This window comes from Lygodium microphyllum, chromosome 5 (assembly GCF_053477565.2).
Source record: "Lygodium microphyllum isolate KBCC chromosome 5, Lygodium_microphyllum_v1.1.10, whole genome shotgun sequence".
In the NCBI taxonomy this organism is placed as follows: domain Eukaryota; kingdom Viridiplantae; phylum Streptophyta; class Polypodiopsida; order Schizaeales; family Lygodiaceae; genus Lygodium; species Lygodium microphyllum.
Window position 1 is genome coordinate 145,054,493 of NC_141139.1, and position 17,852 is coordinate 145,072,344.

The following is a 17,852-nucleotide window of genomic DNA, read 5'->3' on the forward strand; positions in this document are numbered from 1 at the left end:
CCAACTTACATGGTCTTGTATCATATTTACCATTGCAGGTTGATATTTTTGTTTTTCTTCGGCGATCAAGCCATAGCTAAAGGCTAATGTAATCAAATGCATATCCAGAAAACATGCCATAGCTCTGAAGGTTAATGTCATCAAATGCACATCCAGAATAAAAATAGTGGACTAACATGGAAATGGGATCACATGAATGTTGGGTTATAAAATGGAGGTTGCTCTCTTTTTTCCTCACCTATGGTGGGATGTGGTCAAGTTGCAGTAACCCTGTACGTACACATCTGGTTCTTCCCTTTCTGAATTGCATGGTTTGAGAGAACAGGAACTTGTATTGTATCTGTTTGTTACATGTTGCTCCTGACTTCTACCTCAGTGTACACTAAGGGTTTTGGGAGGAGAAAGGCATGATGGGTTACAAGGCTGACAAATACACACAATGCTGCATTCAATGACCACTTTATCAAGAGGCTGCCTTGATATTTGGAGGTGGCAAAACCCATTTTGCCATTTCATGAACTGTCACCCACTTGATTTTTCTTGACCTTTCTCAACAAGCTCTATCTGATCCTCTTCTTCACCAGCTTCTACCTGATTCTCCTCCAGTATGATCAGCTCATCTGGAACCACCTGTGATGAAGGATCTGTATCAGGCACAAGAAACAACACCGCTAATGGCAACAGTCTTAATATGTTTCTGATAACTGCTGCCAACCATAGATTATCAAAATTATCCCTGGTGATTCCTAGGCTATGCTGTAGGAGTGCTCCACTCCAAGATGCAGTAAGGAGCCCCAAATTGTCTACAGACATCAGGAGGGCAAAGAAGGTCCCCTCAATGCCTGCAGGACATAGCTTAGCACAAAGGACTAGTTGCGGTATCCATTTGAGCCTGCTCACTGATTGAATCAAGATCTCATCTATGAGAAAGAACAGAGAGTCTGATAGGTGCAGTTTACGGTTCCATCGTAGTACCAGAAACAAATCAATTGTGCCACCAAAGAAGACAAGTAGCTGAGCCCAGAACAATATTTTGCGGAAGGAGCATTTCTTCAAAAAATTTTGGTAGGCCACTGTGCCCAAGAATGACCCCACAGAACCTATGGCAAAAGACATTCCCACAAATTCCTGTCAAACAAGCAAACAAAAACAGGTATTAGTGCATACCTATCCAACTTTAGAGAGGTATCTGATTCTCCAGAAAGAATCATTTGAAATCCTTTAATGGTTTCTACCAAACTAACATAATTGCCTGGAGACCCAGTAAAGACTACTGCTACAAAAAACCGTTGTGATGAGAAACGCTCGATCTTTCGGGCCGGAGCTACTGTTAAACAGACCTCCTCTGATGATTCATCCTATCTCGACATACAACTTCGTTGTGTACCGAATTTGCCTAAACCAGAAGGGACTAATATTTGGCTATATTAAGCATGGACTTGATACATCCCAGGCAACCACATGTTGACCTTTTTACTGGTCAGTTTCTATTTGACCTTGTTCTACTGATTATTATATTAAGGCTGACTCGAAATGATGATGTGACATGCAATACAGATGAGGGTGAAAGCTTGACCTGGCTGAACCCAAGGCCGCGTTTTTGATCTGTATACCAGTAGAATTTCCCTTCTGCAATTGATGGAGATGTGGCCCAAGATATGAACATGTACAAAGTAGGCCTCCAAACTTGAGGGCAGCTTATTGTCTTCCATATGTATTTGCAGCTTCTCTCAAACTTCTTGCCCACCTGTTAAAACACAGAAATGTAAGCCTACTTGCCCCTGAATATGTCTCTCTTCCGCCCATACATGCAATATGTGCAGAAAGATTACCCAAATTCCAGCCATTGGTGCGCATTGGCATGGAGATGGAAATACACAAGACACTACTACGGCACATACCATGTGCACATCACTTAGCCATAGATTGAAAAAAGATTGTATAATTGTTCTCAAAGGCATTAGCTACAATACACTTATGATGCCTGGGGTGGGCCAAAGACCATACCTGGGGAACAAAAACCATAAATACACAAGACATGCCATGTGCATATTATTACCCATATATATACAACAGATTGTGATGTGTTTTGACAACACTTGCTGGTATACATACATGATGCCGCAGGTGGGTCAAAACCATAGATACACAGGGTCTCATACTTAACACTATATGAAAGGGTTATGAAAGATCATGAAATGAAGCAAAGTGGGTTCTTGTCTGCGAGCGAGCATACCTGACTGTATAGAAATACTTGGCTCGAGGATCGCCTGGCCTCATGCAAGATGAACCCAAGCAACAGAAACAGTGCTCCACTCACCAGCAAAACCCCTAACGCATTCTATTCCAAAGAGATTGGCATGTCAATATTCACTCTCAGCAGAAGCACAGCAGCAAACTCGGCTGAATACTTTATTTTTTTATCTCCAAAAGCTTCGACCTTACAAAGAATTAAGGTCTGAAAAAAGAATTTCTTTCTCAAATAAAAATACTGTATGAAATAGACTCGAAAATCCCTCCGAAATTTTAAGTTAAAAGGTCTTCAAATTTGCTACCAAAAACCATTTTTGTAAAAACTTCAATGTTCCCTGAATACCCAGGTTTAATGTAAAATAATAAATTGCAAAGATTTCAAAGAAAAATACTTCTAAATTTAAACAAAGAAGGTTTAAAACCTTGAAATTTGCAACTTTTTTTAGTTATAAAATTGAGACATATGTGCAATTTCATTCAATAAATCGCTCCAAAATTGTAAGTTGAAGGTTTTTATATCCGTTACCAAAAATTCTTCTCTACAAACTTTAGTGACAATAAAGGGCTCAATTGCTTAAATTACCCAAAACCTATTGAAGTGGAGAGTCTTACATGGGCCACAAGCTCATAACATTCAACTTAAATGTTTTAATGTTGTTTTCCTACTATTCTAAGATTTGATAAGTGTTCACGAAACACGACTCTTGCAGCCAATACAAAAACTTTCATTTTTGCCCGTTTGCAAGTATTTTCTTAGGTTTTGTAGGTTCCATAGTTCTACTATAATTAGAATGACCACGTATCCTAAAAATGAACAAAACCTTCTCTTCGAGAGTTCGATGTTTTTTTTTTCCGAATTTAACAATCCACTTAACACTAAACCTTGATATGACATGAACATTGGATTTGATATTCCTACTATTTGTAGATTAGAAGGCATTTCACTCAAACCACTAAAAGCTCGAGTTTTCCGAATCCATCAAAAGGTATCATAGATATAAATGATGGACGTATGCATGGCAAGGCATGAGTATCAGTTATTCGGCCCAAGCCATATCTCAAACTACTTGCAAATTGATTACTAATTGCCTTTTGACCTACTCCTTAGCAAGGATATTTTGGGTAGGCCTCCTCCCTTTAAAATTTTGGTGGAGTGATTGCAAGCTTACTTGCAAGCACAAGGTCTATGTGGCCTTAGAAAATGCCAAGCACCTCCCAATCACCCATACTTCTTGCCAAGGTCTATGTGGCCTTAGAAAATGCCAAGCAACTCCCAATCACCTCTAGTAGTTGGATCCCACCTAAATTGACCCACTCTCTCATCTTTGTTCAATCTTAAAGGCTAACAATGGTGCTTGAATAAGAACTAAGCATAGTAACTATAAAAGGTCATTTCGCAATACTATGCCTACACATTGCACATTCCCTACGAATTACAAAGCAAGGGAACAAGTACAAACCTAAGGTTGCATTACACCAGACATTTCACATAATATACTAACTACCCATGGGGATTCCTGAAAAAGGGACTCATTAAAACACCTCTAGGCCTATGGCTTTCAACAGTAAGTATAAAAGTTGCCTATGTTTTGGTGTACTAGCATTGTATGGGAAACCAACAACATTCAATCTGGATGTCTTTCAAGTAATATGTCTTAAGAAGCATGAGACAAAAATTTGTATTACGTCACTACTAATAGTTATCAAAATGACATTAGAATTACCTTGTATATCGAAAGTTCAATCCCGATTCCATATGTTTCATCATGTATGGTTCAATGGGTGCATGGAAGATTGAGGAGGAGAGAATTAGAGAAGACACGTATATGTGATTTGTAATTTAATGCTTGAGTTGATATGTGGTGCAACAATGGATTATTATGTACAGGGAACAATATGTCTTACCTTTGCTCCCATCATGTGGACAATGAAACCACTTGTGGAAAAGCCTATGAATGACCCCACTGATGCACTTATGGAGCATAATGATTGAATATCTGCTCCAAGATTTGGCTTTTCACGACTTTGCTTTGCAATTTCAGCATCTATTGTCACATCCGCTATCGTAATCCCTAGCATGTAGAAGAGAAATAATATAACCGCAACTGCATCATGCACCTTGGCTTGAACCATCAAAACCATGAGAGAGACAAAGGATAAAAGCCCTGCATTCAATTGCAATATTGTAGGTAATTGATCTCTTGAGAACATAATAATAAGAGTGCTTTGAATTCAAGAAATTATAAATGGTTCACAAAAACTTCAAAGAACTTAATGAAAATGTTAGCCACTTTAAGAAGATTTTTGCATCCTATTTGAGTTCCTCTTCAGGCTCAATGCTTGGATTACTTACCTTCTTACAACACACAACATGATTCCCCCAATATTTAATTTTTGGATATCTTTTCATGCGCGTTTAAAAACTAATCAAGATGACAATCTATTTGTTGAAAGGCTTCTCTAGGCTTTGCATTTTGGTGATATGACAAATATTCTCTTTACCAATTCACATCAATTGCAACTTGTGTCTTATTGCGATCTAAATCCTTTAATGTATAGTCAACAATTGCGTAGTAGTCGAAGCCATGCAAATTGATAGCCTTGCAATTGAGCATTATTTAGTATTTATCTATATCACTTCCTAAAGCCATGCAAATATCTATCCCTTAGTACTTGTCAATTTGAATGTTACATTATAAATTTGGAAACATATACTATGCAAGCTCATCTCATCATACTACATTTTGTGGTGAACACATGCATTTGAACATAATGAGTAAATCATTCACACAAACGCCAAAAATCAAGGTAAACACACCCTCATTAAGGTTCAATTCGTGAGGAAAGCCAAATGATGAAGTTGAAACATTTAACTCTAGCTTTGGGAAATGTTAAATAGCACCATCAAAGTCATGTTTTCAAGGTTTTGAGTAAGAACAATACAGTCTACACTCATTTGTGTTTGTTTACCCCCCCCCCCCCCAAAAAAAAAAAAAGTACTTTGTACACTTTTCTAAGGGTTTAACATACCTTCTATGTAGGTCCTAACTTGAAACTCATCATCTTACATTAGGTAAATTCTTTACCCAAATTATTGCATCCTCAAAAGATTCTTTTTTGAGAAGAAAGCCCAATTGTAGTACAACGAACTTGTGTTACACTCACAAATAAAAATGTCCTAGGTGACTACATGTCATGTCACCTTCACAAACATCCATTTCTCACTCATTGATGGACCATGGGGGCATTCTCAAAATGTTGTTTTCATATGGCAAGTAATATGAATCACTAATGAGAAAATGGAGTTGAGAAGATGTTCCAATACATCAACATTATGATCACAATGATGTCCTTACATATTGTTGACCTCTCCATCAAAGCAAGAGCAAAGCAACTATGCCCTTAGCCATGGTTTAGTGTTCCACTACTACTACCTCCTTGGCTCTTTCCTTAAAGGCACCACATAATCAGGTTTGACCATAGCCATATCATCTTTACTTGAATCAATGGCACATTACCCAAAGCATATCCATTTACCTATGTTAGTTAAATAGTGCCAAATCATTGCATCTCATCACAAGCATGCCTCTTTTAAGTTTTACTTGGATCTATGCCATCATACTTTCAAGGATAAAAACCTTTCTCAAACTAGAACATGTTGGATGGCCACTCTATCTTTCAAAATTTGTTTGATCACAAGTTTATTAATTTGAAGTGATTGTCTTGGTGAGTGTGCCCCTGGGTAAGTCCACTCACCTAGGCCATTTATATCTAAGTAGTCCATGAGTAAGTTCAAACAACTATGGACCCCATCCAATTGAGGTGGTGAAAGGATTAGTGGCATGAGCCCTCAATAGCCATGTGCCATGTCATTGTTAACTCAAGCTGATCACAAGAGTTACCCCCTCAAATGTGGGTGCTCTTTTTAATGGTTTGCCCCAAGGAAAACCTTTTTGGGGGGAGGGGTCACATAGAGACAAACTAGGGCGAGTGGGGTTTTAGGAAACCCCATAGGCATTGCTAGAATCAATGCAAAAGGGAAATTTTAAGAAAACTTTGGCAACTCTAGCAATTGAGAGGAAGGATCGACTATCAGCAAACATGAAGAAAGCAATGAAAATTTGGCAACGTGAAGAATCTTCATAGCTACCATTTATTGTGCTTAACAGATGCAAACACTCTAGCTACCTTGAACACCTTGCATCATTGAATGAAAGCTTACACCTTTGGTGTCTTCCTCGTACCACCATTATACCTCGCGGGACATAGCTCTTAGGAGTTTGTGGTAGGTGTGCACACATGTTCCATTGAATGACACCCATTATCAACATGATGTGAGATTCGCTTGGGCATGGAACAACTAGGAGAATCATTTGGGAGTTATGAGCCCTTGAGGTGGCCGGACACCATGAGAAGTAGAAAACTCACACGTCTTGGACTCTTGGGGATTACTATTTCCATGGATGATGGAGCATGAACGAAAGGTCAAACGGGTGTGTGATGAAGAAAATGACGTCATAAAAAAATTTGTCAAATATGTGGGCCCCATAAAATTCAAATTTGTCGCTGAAAAAGGCCACCATGTAAGAATGCGAGAGACAGGAAAGAGAGGCGAGTAGCGAGAGAGAGAGAGACACACACACGCACCAGAGAGAGAGACACGCACGTGCGTGTGTGTGTCTCTCGCACGTGTGTGTCTCTCTCTGGAGTCTGGGGTTCGACACTGTGTCTCACCGACTAATCACCCACTCTCCCTCTCCCCCTCCCCCTCCCATCTCCCTCTGTGACCTTCTCACACACCCTGGGATCATCTTTCCACGAAGAACCTGCCCTAAACCCCCCCCCCCCCCCCCCCTTCCCGAAAATCACCTCACCCATTATACAATCCATCGCAAACACTCCCGAACTGAACATCCAGCGATGGATATTACATTTCTCTTCGCAAACAATTCCTTACGCAAACCGGTTTTCCCAATTCACAAGATCGAGATATGCAGGGACACAACAATCCCTTCAGTTGAGAGCCCAGTGGAAGACAAAATACACAGTTTCTACCTATAGGATCCGCACACACAAAACCAGGGAATAAAAAACTGCTTGTCATTGAGAACCCACAGGAGGAATTTGCTCTAAGAAGAATGAGATGGTGATGGTGGGTGAGAGAGAGAGAAGGAAGTGGGCAGGGCATACCTGAGAGGATGAAGTAAGGTCTCCTGTAGTACCCAGCAATGGGGAGGATGTCAGTGAGGACGCCCCAGACAGGCTTCCAGTCCCAGACACTGGCAATGATGGCATGGTAGACCTGCGACACAGAGGGCTGCACCCCCTGCTCATCCTTCCAGTAGTAGTTGCCTGCAATCCTGTACAGGGCACCCCCAAACCCTTGGCTCACCCCATAGGTCACCATCACCCCAAACACAAAGCTCCCATTCACCTCCCTTGACAGCATCCCAGCCCATCTCACAGGCCTCATCACCATCGTCAACATTACCATCAGCCCATGCTCCCATCCCTGCTGCATGCCTTTCTTCTGGATTAATTCCTCCTCCTCCTCCTCCTCCTCTTCTTCTTCCCCTCCTTCTCCCTGTAACAGCTTCCTTCTGACATAGACCAGTGCCTCTTCTTCTCCTCCAGCTCCTCCTCCTCCTTCCCCCTCTTGTGGAAGCTTCCTTGTGATGTGGTCTTCTGACCCCCCTTCCCCTTCCTCCCCTTGCACATACTTCATCTTCCCCATGCCAGAGTTACCATTCGTGCTTTCTGATGCTGCTGCCGCCGCTGCTGCATATCTTACCATATGATTTGCCTCTGTCTTTGGATGTGATTGACTGCCCATTGTATGCACTGCCCAGTAGTTCTGCTGTGGTATACTACAGTCAGATCAACTTTCAAATGCTTTCTAATGATGCTATTTGTAATGGCATGTCATTAGTCTCTGCTATTGACTGTGCTCTAGAGCCCATTCCACGGGAGACAATGGGCAGATGAGCTTCTAGATGCCTTCTGATACTCTACATCCCCGGCTTGTGTTTGGGCTAATGATCTGAATCTGTTAATGGCTCTGATTAAGTGCCCATTATCTCATGATTAGCCTCGTTAATGAATCTGATTAAGAGCTCAGTATCTGCCCTGCCAAAGTCCACATTATAATGGGGGATAAACAGCCAGGTGAGCTAGAGGACGTTGGTGATGCTGGCTGGGGTGCGATTGGCTGTCGGTGGGTAACCATTGCCAAAGAGATGATAGTCATCGTCATCATCGGCGCATCGGCTCTCGGCCCATTGTTATTACAGCAATACACGAACGAGAAAAACAAAAGGAGACAAACGAGGAAGCCAATTTTGAATTTTTATAATTTTAATATCGCATCCCCCCCCCCCCCCCACATAAAAAATGGCCAGCTTTCAATTTCTTAATTTCTTTTCTGCATTTAAAAAATTGCACCCCCTCTTGAACGACGTGCATGCACATGAGCTTTCCTGCTGAAATATTACAGCAAGGTCCTCTTTTTCTTTAACGCAACATTTAAAAACTTGGCTTATGGATGAATTTTTTTTAAGCAAGTATACCTGATCTTCTAACTTTGTCGTTTCCACTCAACTTGATGCTACATCTTTACAAAATCATCCCAAGCAATATTGCCAGACGCAAAATGATTTTATATTAATTGAATATCAGAGCTTATATTAATTGAATATCAGAGCTGACATAGATACTTGTGGTCACTGGGCACCCAAACCTTTGTCCATGCATTTTACAAGTGGTCACACTACAACATCTATCTTGCAAGTGACAACCATAATCAACTTCTTATGTCATACATCATTCAAGGTGCCGCACCACTGCCCGTGAGAATGGAATCCACGACGTTCGGTTTATTACACCATTTTGCTACTACTTGAGCTAGCGGTTCTTGGCACCCCAAGCAATATTGTTATGACCTAGCCACCAAGCTAGTGTTTTACCATTTGGGCATGAAGTTAATCAAAGAGAATTGTTTGCAAGTTGATATCAAAGGATTGTATCTTAAGATCCATCACAATGCACATCTTTAAAAATGAGCACCACATCACATGCATGGCACGCACACACACACTCATGCAACTTGTTACCATCCCCTTTGGTGGTTCCAAACTAGTTCAAGCACTAATTCAAAACCACTATTGTGTTTTCCACATGAGAAACCCCATTTGTTCACAAATATAAAAATTCTCAAGGGTTACTTTCAAGTCCAAAAAGTATCTATGGCCACACTAGAATTACAAGAGGTCAAAGTTACTTTTTATTTAGATTTGCATGCAACCATACCTGTCCAAAACTTTAATCAACTCTTAGTTATATTGCCAATTTCATATGGAGGTGAGAAAAAACATCAACAATAGAAGATTGGTCCCTCCTCTCCAAAGCCAAGTGCTTTAACTATTGGAAACTTCTTTCGTTAAGGTGCACCATCAATAGTAAAACCTTGACTTGTCATTTCTTTGCCCTAACACTTCAACCGAGCTTAGGCCCTGCTTAAATGTATTTAAGTGTAACACCTCAAGCATACAAATCAATTGCAAGGATGGAGGGGTCAATGGAATGCATGTCAATTTGATGTGGTCGTGAACCCCATTAGTACACATCGTTTTGAACAATGTTGCATGCAAACTCCTTTACTCTTAGGTGCACATGGTCAATATCCAAGTGAGGCCTTTAGTCCATGATTTTGAGCCCTCCATGGATGGTGGAATGATGTTACATTTAGATGGGGTAGATGTTCCACAACTTTGTCATACCTACATACTTTTGGCCCATGTTAAATGCATTTCAAGATAAGAAAAGTAAGTAAATGTGGAGGTTGATTCAAAATGTGATAGTTTGAAATGTGCCATTGGATGACCTTCTTTTTGCGAACGAATTTACATTGTTGTGTGGATTTTTAACTCAGAGTAACTACTTAGTAACTGCTTAGCGTGTGGATTTTTTACTTGCAATATCCACTTTTTTTTATGAAAACTCAATATTGGACTTGCAAATGTACTGAGCAAAAGTGCAATAAAACATTGGAGTGACATTTATTTCCTCAAGTTTGGATAGATAGTAAAAGACTATTTACAAAGGAAAAAGATAATGTATTTGAGTTCTGTGTAAGCATGAGAAGCCTAAGGCTTTACATGTATATTAATGATGTCAATATAATAAGGGGTTTGGCTATCACAACTTCCTCTTGAACCTTGTACTTATATCAAAACATAAGACCTTGACCCCACGTTCTACGTAACCTTTAAAAGTTGTACTTGAATTATACAAAAGAAATTGATTACTAATGTCATATTCAATATATATTTGTAAAAGCGCATGCTACTCAACACCTCCACCATATGGGTCTACCTCCTCAAGGAGTACCTCTCAATCAACCACACTCAAGAATCTTGGACTTGACAATGTTATGATGTAAGCTTGAAGAGCTTGCATATCAAAATCAAAGAAGATAGTACTATAATCTAAACAAAGTCTTACTTCTTTCTATTCTAGTTTTTATTGAGTTTAGCAAATAAACTTCGATGATATCAAGGCCATTAGCCCAACAAACCAAGCACTAGTTGGGATCAACCATGTAATAACAAAGTCTTACTTCTTTCTATTCTAGTTTTTATTGTTTATAGCCAATAAGCTTTGACAATATCGAGGTAATTAGCCCAACAAACCATGCAGTAGTTGGTGATTATTTGCCATGTAATAACAAAGTTTAATACTATTTTTTGAGCAACTATAAGTAATCATTTATAAAGTAAATGTGGAAAAAGATATATAAGGCTCTAAATGTGGCCCAATGCCAATGCACTTGGTCTATGAAACATTTGGAGTATTTTATTTCATTATACTTCCACTAGTTATAGGATACTCTTTCCTCAAAATTAGGATCTAGAAGGTAGTTTCTATTTATATATCCACTAGCAATTTTCCAAATCACACGTGATTCAAACTTAGTATGACACCTTGTAACTAAAATGAGTACTAAATGACAATGTCGGCACACTAGAAGGGCCCACCCCATTGAAAAAAGCAATTCATTGGGTCTCTTATTACAAGATCACAAACTAATATAGATAGTAAGAATTCTTAACCAACTAAGTCACTAAAAACTAAGACATTCTAATGGAACAATCCTCCTCCAAAAAACATAACATCTACAACTCAGCCTCAACAAAGACAACACAAGATACTTAGTAGGACTATAGAGGCGAGCTCACACTCAACCACCAAGACCCACGGACCACTTATTGTTCAAGCATTTTAAGTGAACACCTATGGCTATCTCTCACCTAGTTGACGCACCTTCAATCCTACCGGGGTGTAGTGAGCTTGCCTTGATGCCTAAACGAGTTGCCTCCTCCCTCAAGCACACTGGTAGCTCCACAATTCGTGATGTGAGCTCAAGCAACCTCAAGCTTCCACCTTCAAGCTCCATCCTCCATGGCCGCGCGCGAGACAAGAGAAGAGAAGAAGAGAGGAGATGATGGAGAGCTTCTTCTCCTTGATCCCTCACCCTCACACACTCACTCCCTCTCTCAAGCACACACAAGCAAGCAAGAAGGAGAGAAGAAGATGAGTCCACTTTGCCACACACTAAAGAATGAGCTCCTCATTCACTTTTCAACTTTATATACAAAACCCTAAATCCCTTTTGGGCTGTCATCCCCTTATCCCCTTTTTTACATGGCCAGGTTGGGGGGCCATTTTTCCCATTGTCCTCCTATCTTCCTAGCTTCCTTCCTATCCCCATCTACCTTTACAGTTTGCACAAGAGGGAGCTTGGCACTCTTTTACAAAAAATTTTAGGGGCTCCTTGCATTTAAAAATGCACTTTTGCCCTTGCCTTAGCTTTTGAGGCTGCCCTTGTGCTTTTGGCCATTTTCCTTTCTACTTCTTTTGTTGTGCTATGATTAACATTACCCCCCTCCTAGCCTAGTGCCACTCCCATGGTGCTGATGTGCAGGAATTGGAAGGTGGGATGGGTGTAGCCGTATGGCTTTTTTGAGTTTGTATATAAGCCCTTGCAGGGGATGGTGTTGGCTGGACCGGCCCTTGAAATTGAATATGGTGTTGGGGTAGATCCCTCCAAGAGGTTGGCAGGTGGGTGGATTTGTCTTTGAAATTAACGATGGTGTTGGACGGATCCTCCACGCACCCTGGGAGCTTAACATGGCTTTTCTCTATTCCCTGCAAGTTGCCTTATCCCTTCATCGTGGTGGTTGTTTAGACTTGACTACTTACATAGAAGGAAACCTGGCACTTTTTATGAAATGAATTACATTGCACCTCGCACTTTCCTTGCAAGAGCCTTCAGAGGTGCTCCCTCATCCTTGAGAGAGCGTTGCTAGAATATTCGGTGCTTTCTTCCGTCCTTGAGAGAGCATCCTTTATCCTTGATAGGACTTTGCTCATTCTTGAGGGGACCTTTTCAAAAGAGGCAGAGCTTCCCCCATGTTGTTTCTACGGTTTCCATCTCCTGCCTTTTTCCCTACCTGAGTAGAATGAGCTTCTTCATTCACTTTTTGACTTGGGATTCCTTGGTCTTGCTTTGCTTTGTTTCAACTGCATGGTGACACATCGTGTGATTGCAGTTGTGGAAGTTGATGGTGATAGGATTTCAAGGGAATGGATCCTAGGGGCCGAGAGTGAATTGAGTGGATGATGGGGCCTCGAAGTTGCTGGGTTGCAGCATTTGTATTTACCTAAAAAGAAAAGAAGGTGCACTTTCTGGGAGCATGTCTACCTTACCATATGGTGCATTGTGCTCGTGCTAGTGGAACTAGGAGTTGGGACGAGCTTGGGTGTTGTCCCACACTTGAGGACCTAGTTCGTGCATCATTAGAGGTGTGGTGCAATGTGCAGCTTAGGGAGATAGGTTTGGAAGTTTTGCCCTTGAGGTGCCTTAAGCGTGGGATGGGGAAGCAAAAATGGGCTAGGGGGCTAGGGACAAAGCTTGCTGACTGAGGCCACCGGAGGCGCCTAACTTGAGGACCCCTAGGTGCAGTGACTGTGAACAATGTGGAGCTAACTGCTTTTGCCTATGATTTTTATTTTTAAACACATTGATCTAGCCATTGCATAGATATCTATGCCGGCTTTTGAGGTCAAAAAGAGTGGTGGGGGGCATTCTTGTTGTAAAAACCTCCCACTAAGGAGCCGCCGCTTGCTATCCCCTTTCAAAACTTGGCCCAACGTCTTTAGTCAGCCTTTGCCTCTCTTGCTCTGCGTCTATGGGCCCCGCAAATTGCATTTGGGCATATAGCCCATGCCTTAGAGCCCTCTGGGTGATCTCCAGCTTTTTCCTTAAGGATTCAACAGGCTCCTCTTTCTCAGATTTTATAGCATCCAAGAGAGTGCGGAGGAAGGCACGTTGTTGGGCTTCCAAGGTCACCTGTGCGGCCTCTGCTCTGCTCTCTGCGAGCTCCTTATCTCCTTTTGCAAGGGCTAGTTGGCGCACTAAGGTGCTCACTCTTTCTTTGCTCCTGTTCACCTAGTCATCTACTTTTTTCTTTCATATCTTCCAGGCTTTCATTGTGCTTGCAGGCTAACGCCCTTAGCCTCCTCTCCTGCTCTTCGATTTCTCTTTCCAGGTGCTATTGTTCATCAAGCTTTGAGGCTAGCCTTTGCTCCAAATTTGTTATATGATTTTGGTGCCATTGGCTTCTCTCTTTTTCTACCGTTTCTAGCTACCCTACGGCATGTCAGATCTTTTCATTTTCTTTTTGCAAATCCTTGTACAATACCACTAGCTCATCAAAATTGCGTTGTAGGCTCATGAGACTATGTGTTTTTGCCGTGAGTTTTGCTTGCCATCTCTCGTCTTCTCCTCCCTTGGTCTTGAGATTATCTTTTACCTCCTTGATCTCTCTTTGATAGATGGCCACTTGACGGGTTCTCTCTAATTGAGAGGTTGCCATAGTCTCCCTTTCGGTGGTCTCAAGCTCAACTATGGCTATCTTATTGTCTTTCTTTGCCCGTTCGAGCTATGATAGGAGTTCCTGCACATAGGCATAATAGGTTGTGGACAACAATAGTGCTTGCAGAGGGACTTGTGGTTGTAGATGCCTCTATCTTCGTCCGTTTGAGGTCCCAGGTCTAAATTCCACATCTGCAGCAGCTACATGTCTTCTTGCTCCCGTTACAGGGGTTCCTGCACTCACACCTCGAGTTTCCTCTTTGTTAACCAGGAATTGCACCCAAGCCACAAGATGTTAGAATATCAAGCTCCCATTACTCTTCAATCAGTCTATCTTTATGTGTGTGACCGACATTAGCTGAATACAACTGTACACATGTATAACATTCAATAATTTGGTGTAGTTAGTGACTTAACCACAGTTAGTCTTGGTTAGTCATACCTATGTGTGCAAGTCTCTTTCAGTTGTATGATGGAAGAACAACAACAATGAGCTAAGGATCATCTTCCACTCCACTCTATCTCTCACCCTCTCTTCCAACATGTTATCAGAGTTGAACACCTGAAGCCTAAAGACTTGGCAGTAGCCATTTGACATCAAGACATCAGATTTGAAGAAAACGTCATCAAAGGAGACTGTCCATGTAGCCCTTTTTTTTACAGAAGCTATGTCTTGCTATGAAACGGTTTTTGGAGAAATGGCCCTGTACTCCTGACCATTTCGACGTGGTCTACAACTTTATAGAATAAAGTTTTTCAAATTCCTCACAGATTTTGAGATATTCAGCACAGACCTGTGCAGACTGGCTATTTATTGCAGTAAACAACAGGTGATTCCAAGGCATTGGTGGCTTTCATCCTAACAATGTATATGCCCTTATTATCATGCATTTGAGCATGATATTGGAGTGTTAAATGCTTAGTTTTGGAGCTTATTTGTAGGCTGGAAACAGTGAACTGGTTGCTGTCTTGAATTTGGAAACAATATACCTACAAGGTTGAAGTATCTGTGATGCTTATTTGCTACTGACAAATGCTTGGATCGTACCGCTTGAGTGGTAGATGTTTTTTGGGATATTGTGAGTGTTGAAAGTCCAAAGTTTGGACTGATTTATTGCTGGTTATACCAAGTATTGACTGGTTATTGTCTGCAGGAAGGATACCTATCATCTTCACTTGACATACATGCAATATGTTTTGACCGGTTGGACATGTATCAACTCCTACATAGAGTGGCAATTGAATGAGATGTTTTGGGGTTGTTTTGAGGTCTAAATACTCTTGTTTTAACAAAGAAAATACTACTGGTTATAGCAGTGGGCTGTAAAGGTGACGCCAAGAAGGGTAAATAATTACCAAGGAAAAAGGCAAAAGCTAGGAAGAAAGAAAACCAAAGCTAGTTGGATGTTTTGCCACTACCATAGAATGTTTTGAACTGATTTGAGCTTGGTTTATGCTTAGTTGACTGTGTTTTTTCATTGTTGGAATACAGTTTACAGCAAGTAGGTTGTCTGGAAAACTGTCCCGAATTACAGGAAACTGTCCTGAATAGCAGGAAACTGGTCCTAAACTATAGGAAAAGGAGTCAGATACTTACAGGTTGTATACATCACTGAATACCTAAGCTGCAACTATGGAAAATGCTCAAGGCACTGACAATATCACTCAAATTGCGGGAGAAAAGCTGGAAAACAAAAATTTTACTTTATGGAAGTTCCATATGAAGAATTTTTTGGTTAGCAGAGGTTATTGGGACTTATGTATAGGTGATGAGGCTGAACTTGAAATACATGAAAGGAATCCAACAAATGATCAGAAAAGGGATCATAAGCTATGGATTGAGAGAGCATGTTGGTGTTACATTGGTTTTCCTTATGTATATTAGATGCTATGGTTATACAGATTACTGGATGTACTTCTCCAAAGGATGCATGGGACATACTTACGAAGAATTATGGAAATGTAACACATGCAAGGAAGATTCAGCTAAAGCAACAGTTCAATAACATGTCTAAGAATGGCAGAAGCATTCAGGCCTACACTACGGAGATCAAGAACATAGCGGATCGGCTTGGCACCGTTGGATCTTCAATGTCTGAGGATGACATGATTGCAGTGACATTGAATGGACTTGGCAAAGAGTATAAAGCATTTGATACGTCTATTTCTGTGAGAGATGAATCCCCTAATTGGGATGAGTTGACTGCTTTGCTGTTGCATGAGGAAGTTAATAAGCTTGGGTTGAATACAGGTTCTAGTACATCTCAAAGTAGAGACATTGTTCTTTACTCTAGCCAGCATGGTAGAGGTGGCAGAGGCCGTGGCTCTTTTCGAGGTCAAGGAGACACTTGAAACACTTATGGACAGCATCAGCAGAATGCTTGGCATGGCATAAATACACATGGCCAATGTGGATCTGGTGGCTTTAGAGGTAGGGGGAGATCACCCCATGGTAGAGGTGGTGGATCTGGTTCATGATGGCAGTCAAATGATTAGTCAAATAGAGATAAGGATTTTCATTATTGTGCTAGCTATGGACACATTGCAAAGGATGCAGGTTGGCAGGTTGTTTGCCATGCAACATGTGTCTAAAAATGCATCTAGACAGAACAGAGATGAGAGATGGCGCATTGATTCAAGGGCTTCAAATCATATGACACCCCATGGAGAATGGTTTGATGAGATGGTTGCAGGCTCACATGGTTATGTGTGCTCTGGGGAGGACACCCAACATGACATTCAACACACAGGAATTGTTCCGTTGTTGATGCCTAATGGCAAGAAAAAGAGCCTGCAAAATGTACTGCATGTATCTACAATAACCAAGAATCTTTTGTCAGTTGGACAGATGGCATAACAGAATCTGCAAGTGAGATTTAATATAGATGGATGCTTTGTTGAAGAATATGGTAATGGCTGCAAATTGATGGCTAGAGGCTGAAGAGATCGTAGAATGTTTACTCTTGATACGTCAGTTCCAAAATTGAAAGCAACCATGTTTGCACATGATGATAGTGCTATACGGGATGTTGAGATATGGCATAAATGGATTGGCCATGTGAATGTACAAAAGCTGAAATCTATGCAACATAAGGATATTGTGCTTGGACTACCTAAGTTCAAGTATCATGACTTTGGACATGTATGTGATGCATGTCAGTTTGGAAAGCAAGCACGGTTTCCATTTATGAGACATGTACGGAATAGCTCACGACCCTTGCAGTTGGTACATTTAGATGTATGGGGTCCGTCTCATAATGCTTCATTTCGTGGTGCTCAATACTATGTATCCTTCATTGATGATTTCAGCATATACTTGGCTTTACATACTAAAACATAAGGATGATGTGTTTGATGCATTCAAGGACTTCAAGAAGCATGTTGAAAATGAGTTGAGTTGTAAAATTTCATGTCTTAGATCAAATGGAGGTGGAGAATATGTCTCTAATTACTTTGACAGGTACCTTGCTAAACATGGGATCAGAAGACAGTTAACTTACAGCTATACACCACAACAAAATGGTGTAGTAGAAAGGAAAAATAGGATACTGATGGAATTGGCAAGAGCTATACCAAATGAGAAGAGTTTGCCAAATGGTTATTGGGTTGAAGCAGTAGTGACTATTGTCTATGTGCTAAATAGAACTCCTAGAGGAGGGATTCATGA

General features: G+C 40.9%; 1 protein-coding gene across 2 annotated transcripts; it reads right to left on the reverse strand.

The window, feature by feature from the left end:
• Positions 1 to 125: 125 nt before the first annotated feature.
• Positions 126 to 8,530, reverse strand: LOC148036492 (putative folate-biopterin transporter 3). Of its 2 annotated transcripts, XM_087678484.1 has the most exons (6): positions 7,444 to 8,530; positions 4,159 to 4,418; positions 2,237 to 2,341; positions 1,577 to 1,747; positions 976 to 1,128; positions 126 to 630 (listed from the first exon to the last, which is right to left on the reverse strand). In XM_087678484.1, exons 1-6 carry the CDS (start codon positions 8,084 to 8,086, stop codon positions 523 to 525), a joined length of 1,440 nt encoding a protein of 479 aa, XP_087534610.1. In that variant the 5' UTR covers positions 8,087 to 8,530; the 3' UTR covers positions 126 to 522. The 2 variants fall into 2 exon arrangements, with proteins under 2 accessions (XP_087534610.1, XP_087534609.1); XM_087678483.1 differs by having other exon boundaries at positions 126 to 1,128; positions 7,444 to 8,528.
• Positions 8,531 to 17,852: the final 9,322 nt, after the last annotated feature.

Excerpts from the sequence above, each read along its gene's own strand:
- LOC148036492 (XM_087678483.1), bottom strand. The coding sequence starts at position 8,086 with ATGGGCAGTCAATCACATCCAAAGACAGAGGCAAATCATATGGTAAGA. Across the intron at positions 2,342-4,158 it reads TCCACATGATGGGAGCAAAG|AATGCGTTAGGGGTTTTGCT; the intron begins GTAAGACATATT and ends TCTTTGGAATAG. Across the intron at positions 1,748-2,236 it reads AAGTATTTCTATACAGTCAG|GTGGGCAAGAAGTTTGAGAG; the intron begins GTATGCTCGCTC and ends GTGTTTTAACAG.